The sequence below is a fragment of the Chiloscyllium plagiosum genome, chromosome 6 (assembly GCF_004010195.1).
Source record: "Chiloscyllium plagiosum isolate BGI_BamShark_2017 chromosome 6, ASM401019v2, whole genome shotgun sequence".
NCBI lineage: Eukaryota > Metazoa > Chordata > Chondrichthyes > Orectolobiformes > Hemiscylliidae > Chiloscyllium > Chiloscyllium plagiosum.
This window is the reverse complement of record NC_057715.1, coordinates 104166365-104172678: the sequence shown is the minus strand read 5'-3', so window position 1 is coordinate 104172678 and position 6314 is coordinate 104166365. Positions and strand designations below refer to the sequence as shown.

The following is a 6314-nucleotide window of genomic DNA, read 5'->3' as shown; positions in this document are numbered from 1 at the left end:
GATCTATCAGAAAGATTTAGGCTGTAGCTACAAGATCCTTGCAGTCTCAAACAGCATGAATGCTGTCACTCTGTGCTATAGTTTGTCCTAGCAGGAAAATATTCAACTGTACAGAATTTGAACGCTGGAACATTGTGTTTCCTAGTTAACCATTTTGTAACATTAAAGAATTTGTGGATGAACTCATTTACTAATAAAATTAGAAAGATTTTGTGGTGCCTTGGAATATGTTAATCTCAGTATGAAATACTTTCAACTGTGAAGCACCACAATAGAGGATAGAAGATTCCACCTTCAACACTACAATCCCTACCAGATTAATTGCAAAACTCTGAGGCCTCGGTCTCAGCTCCACCCTCTGCAACTGGATTGTCAGCTTCCTGACTCACAGACCGTAATCAGTGAAGGTAGACAACAATACTTCTTCCACAATAATCCTTAACACCAGTGCCCCACAAGGATGCACTCTCAGCCCCCTACTGTACTCCCTGTACACTCACAAGTATGTGGCCAAATACCACTCAAACCATCCACAAGTTTGATGATAACACCACCGTTGCAGGCCGGATATCAAACAATGAGTCAGAATACAGGAAGGAGATAGAGGGTTTGGTGTCATGGTGCAATATCGCTCTCAATATCAGCAAAAGAACCGATCATTGACTTCATCACTCCTATCTATGTCAATGGAGCCGAGGTGGAGAGGGTCGAGAGCATCAAGTTCCGAGGAGTGACGACAATCAACAATCTGTCCTTGACCTCCCATGCAGCTGCAACGGTCAAGAAAGAAAAACAACACCTCTTATTCCTCTAGTGACATAGGAAATTCGGCATGTTCATAAGGACCCCCACCAACTTTTATTGATGTTCCATAGAAAGCATTCTATCTGAGTGCGCATCCTGTCAATGAAGAAAAACCTGGCCCTCATGGTCTAGATTCTGCAGCCATTTCAGTGTATCCCCAGCCATGGCATACAAATATTGGTCAGCACAACAGAGATAACTTACCTGTTCCTCAATAAATATAGCACCACTGGATATTCTGCCTCCAATTGCCAGTCCAGACAGGAGCTAGGCTTAACACGAAAGCTAACATTGCACCCCTCCGACAGTGCAGTATTATCTCAGCATGGCACTGGGGCATGTAGTCTTCTAGGAACATAGGGATGGAAGGAGGGCTTTCGGCCCCTTGACTCTGTTCTTCCATTCGATGTGATCTGATCTGGTGCCTAACTCCATATACCTCCATTTCGCCCATACCCATAATATCTTTGCTTAACAAAAATGTATCTAACTCAGATTTATTATTTACAACCAATCCAGCATCCACTGCTAGTTGTGGAAGACAGTTCCAAACATCTACCCTCCTTTTTTGTGCGTAGAAATGCTTACTAACATCTCTCCTGAATGGTCTGGCTCTAAATCTTTAGACTATGGCCCCAAGTTCTAGAATCCCCAACCAGTTGAAATATTATATCTTTATTTACCCTGACTTTTCCTGAAATTATGATGAAGATATTGATCAGATCATCCTTTAACCATCTAAATTTTAGAGAAAACAGGCCAAAGTTATCTAATCTCTCCTATAACTTCACGGCTGAAGTCCAGGTATTATTCTTGTAACGGTATACTGTACTTCTTTCAAGGCCAGTATATCCTTCCTAAGGTGTGGTGCCCAGATTTGCTCACAATACTCCAAATCGGGTTACCCACGGGTTTCTAGAGCTGTATATAGATGTACATACCTGTAATATCTTGAGTTCTATGCTAAAGGCATGGAGTGGCACTTGAACCCAAAACCTTTGAAATCTGATGTGAGGTGGCCATCAAATGAGTCATCAGATAGCTGAGAGATTACAGTGAGAAACTGAGAATGTTAGAAAGGTGCAACACCCATTGAAAGAGAAATAGAATTGTTAGGAATACTTTTATTCTGAGAATTGACACCACAGTGACCAGCTTTAGATTTGTGCAGTTTATGTGAGAAATAGAAACAAAAATACATTTTTCAGTCAATCGTGTATTATTTTGTCGACATTTCTTGCTGTATTTGCAAACCCCACTATAGTTCATAGCGTCTCTCTGCTAGTGGAAATATTCTATCCTGCATATGAATACGGTGGAATCCCCTTCACACCCAGTCCAGTAACCTGGAGAAAGAAAATATCATGTTACTTTCATTTCAAAACTTCTTTTATATTACTCAAGTCATGAATATCTGTCATTGAATGAAGCAATCCTGTGAATAATGTTGGAAAGTCACATTGAGTTTATCAATGATAAACCCTAGAAAGATAAATCAATCTAGACCAGCCTGGGGTTTCACAATAGTTAAAGTAGCAAGTACTTGGGTTGCACACCCTAGCAACATTTGTGTATTAATCACAGGATAAAGTTAAAAATCACACAACACCAGGTTATAGTCCAACAGGTTTATTTGGCCGCATTAGCTTTCGGAGCGCTGCTCCTTCATCAGGTGATTGTGGAGAATAAGATTGTAAGACACAGAATTTATAGCCCAAGTTTCCAGTTTGATGTAACTGAAATTATATATTGAAAAAGACCCAGATTGTTTGTTAAGTCTCTCATCTTTTCGAATGACCGTGTTGGTATCAGTTTTTTCACATGTAAATCGCAGAACTTTTTAAAAAAGCTACATTTTCAAGTGCACTTTAACAATTGGTATCATGTCGGCCCAGATAAGATATTGAAAATGTTAACTCCCTGTGAGGCTGTCTGTGTCACAATGGTCAGACTGACTCTAATCTAAAAAAACGGATTTACAGAATCTTACATGGATTCATGCAGAAGTGTATGTGTGAGTGTATGAGAGAGGGTCTGAGTGTGTTCGTGTGTTTGTGTGTGTGTATGTAGTGCAATAGAGTCACCTGTAGTGTGACATGAACCCAAGGTCCTGATTGAGGCCATCCCCATGGGCCAAAAACTTGGCTATCAGCCTCTGCTTGGCCACTTTTCGTTGTTGCCTGTCCCGAAGTCCACCTTGGAGGACAGTCACCTGAAGGTCAGAGGTCAAATGTCCCGGACTGCTGAAGTGTTCTCCGACTAAGAGGGAATACTCCTGTCTGTTGATTGTTCCACAGTATCCATTCATCCATTGCTGTAGCGTCTGTTTTGACTCGCAATGTACCATGCCTCAGGGCATCCTTATCTGCAGTGTATGAGATAGACAACGTTGGCTGAGTTGTATGAGTACCTGCCACATACATGGTGGGAGGTGTCCCTACGTGTAATGGTGGTACCCATGTCGACACTCTGACACATCTTGCAGTGTCTACCGTGACAAGGTTGTATGGTATTGTCCTGAGAGCTGGGCAGTTTGCTACGAACAATGATCTGCTTGAGGTTTGGTGGCTGTTTAAAGGCGAAAAGTGGAGGTGCGGGGAAGATCTTGGCGAGGTGCTCATCCTCACTGATAATGTGTTGCAGGCTGCGAAGAACATGGCGTAGTTTTTCGGCTCCTGGGAAGTACTGGACAATGAAGGGTACCCTGTCGGTTGCAGCACGTGTCTGTCTCCTGTGGAGGTAATTACGGTTCCTTGCTGTGGCACATCAGAACTGGGGTTCATGAGTTGAGCATTGTACCCTGTTCATATGAGGGCATCCCTGAGTACTTCCAAGTGCCCATCATATTCCTCCTCACCTGAACAGATCCTGTATATGCATTGGGCTTGTCCATAAGGAATGGCTGTTTTAGTACGTTTCGGGTGGAAGCTGGAGAAGTGTAGCATTGTGAGGTTATCCGTGAGTTTGCAGTAGAGTGTGGTGCTGAGGTGCCCATCCTTGATGAAGATGCATGTGTCCAAGAATGAGACAGATAGTAGAGAGTAGTCCATGGTGAGTTTGATGGTGGGATGAAACTCGTTGATATCACTGTGTAGTTTTTTCAGTGACTCCGCTCCATGGTCCAGAGGAAGAAAATGTCATCAATGTACCTGGTGTATAGTGTTGGTTGGAGGTCCTGTGTAGAGAAGAAGTCTTGTTCAAACCTGTGCATGAAAATGTTGGCATATTGGGTGTAAATTTGGTCCCTGTGGCATGTGTCTGGATGAAGAACTGGTTGTCAAAGGTGAAGACGTTGTGATCGAGGATAAAGTGGATGAGTTGTAGGACTGTGCTCGGAGATTGGCAGTTATTGGTGTTGAGTACAGAGGCAGTTGCAGCGATGTCATCATTGTGGGGGATGCTGGAATGTCCATTGTGACAAGGAATTCAATCTTTTCAACTTGGCAGTGACACACCAAATTTATGTGCTTTGTCAGTCACAGCTCGACATTTAACACTTTCACCTCTAAATCAGAAGCTGATCAAAGTTTGGGCAAAGGTTCCATCTTTCGGATGAGACATTAAACCAAAGCACTGTCTGTCTTCTCAGGCGCATTGAAAAAATCCTGTAGGATTATTTCAAAGAGAAGAAGGGGACTTATCTTTGGTGCACCAGCCAATATTTATCCTTTAACAAATATATTTGGAAGGTTTTGCAGTTGCCTACTGGTCTTTGTGGGAGCTTCCTGTGCACAAAATGGTCATCACGTTTCCTCTACCTCAGTCAACTCCATCAATTGTGAGATACTTTAGGATGTCCTGAAAAGTTCTGGAAAAATCCCAGACTTTCATTCCTCTTTTATTGTATTTGTTTCTCCCACCGTTGCCATTATCATTAGAAATTGGTCAGCATAGATCTGAAGCATAATGACCAGAGATGTCACCATTTTAATCCATTTGTTTGTATAGACTTAAAAACCCAGCTAGGATAATGATACTGCTGAACCAGGTGAAATCAATGAATTGCTCGAGTGTGGAAGCAGGCCATTCAGCCCATCAAGTCCACACTTGACCCTCCGAAGAGCATCTGACACAGATCCACTTCCCCTCCCCTACCTAAACAACCAATCCTGCACACTAAAGCATTTTAGCATGGCCAATCCACCTAACCTGCATTTGCTTTGGACTGTGGGAGGAAACCAGAGGATTCAGAGGAAATCCATGCAGACACAGGGAGAATGTGTAATCTCTACACAGTCACCAAAGGCTGGAATTGAACCTGGGTCCCTGGCACTGTGAGGTCGCAATGCTAACCATTGAGCTACAATGCCACCTTGCTGAAAAGGCAAAATCTTCACTTCAGATTGCTGAATTCATCTCTGCTGACAAACGGTGAATTGCAGGAAGAATGTGATGACTACAGATGCTGGAGACCAGAGATGAAAAGTGTGGCGCTGGAAAAGCACAGCCGGTCAGGCAGCAACCGAGGAGCAGGATTTCGGGCATAAGCCCTTCATCAAGAATGGTGAATTGCAGCTGAGAAATCATTGCTGTGAAGGTGGCTACGTGTTCGGCATCAAACTTCAAACTTCGATTATGACCCTGTGAGGGAGGTAGGGGCTGTTTTCCATTTTCTCGTTACTGCTTTACAAAAGGAGGGAAGCCAAACGGGAAGGTGCTCCTGTAGATGTGCCACCGTGCTAATTGTATCTTTAGTAGATGGTAAAACAATTCCACATACCTTAAAAATGCCCCCAGCCAGTGGCTCTTTCCGAAGTGATTCTTCATCCATTCTTTTGGTAGCTGTGGTTACATATAGGTCAGAGTAATCTTTTCCTCCAAAGCAGCAGGATGTAGTTTTACTAACAGGCAGTTTCACTGTCTGGATCCTTTTACCTACAAGAAAAAGTCCATCTTGGTCACTTGTCTGATTGCTGGTAGACCAAATTCTTGTTAAAACTCTGTAATGAATGTAGAATGGAGATCAAGAAGAGCCAATTGTCGAGATTGGCAGCCAGATTCCAGTAGAAGCAAGACAGAATGGGTGCTGGGATTAGATGTCAATGGAAGGGGAGAATGAATAGGGAAAACATAGAGCAATGAAAGAGAGAAACATAAATGTCAATGATGGAGAGGAGGAAATGTGAACAACGAAAGGAAAGGAAATGGATGATAATCATGGGACATAGCTACGCCAGAGAACAGAGGTAGCTGGGTAACAGTTAGAGGTGGGAAGGGGAGGAAGCAGGCAGTGCAGGGATCCCCTGTGGTCATTCCCCTAAACAATAAGTATACCGCTTTGGATACTGTTGGGGGGGAGGGCCTAGCAGGGGTAAGCTGCAGTGACCGAGTCTGTGGCGCAAGGTCTGGCTCTGAGACTCAGAAGGGAAAGGGGGAGAGGAGGAGAGTGCTAGTTATAGGAGACTCTCTAGTTGGAGGGACGGACAGGCGGTTCTGTGGACAGGGGCGAGACTCTCGGATGGTTTATTGTCTCCCGGGTGCCAGGGTCCGAGACGTCTCGGACCGTGTCT

The 6314-nt window shown here is 43.7% G+C and overlaps 1 protein-coding gene across 2 annotated transcripts in view; it reads right to left on the bottom strand.

The window, feature by feature from the left end:
* Nucleotides 1-1913: 1913 nt before the first annotated feature.
* LOC122550900 (regucalcin-like) overlaps nt 1914-6314 on the bottom strand; it is a 22276-nt gene continuing 17875 nt past the window's right edge. For both annotated transcript variants that reach the window (XM_043692323.1, XM_043692321.1), the window contains 2 exons: nt 5525-5679; nt 1914-2150 (listed from right to left, as the gene is read on the bottom strand). In XM_043692323.1, coding sequence (XP_043548258.1) covers nt 2100-2150; nt 5525-5679 — 206 coding nt within the window. In that variant the 3' untranslated portion in view covers nt 1914-2099. The remainder of the gene's footprint in view (nt 2151-5524; nt 5680-6314) is intronic.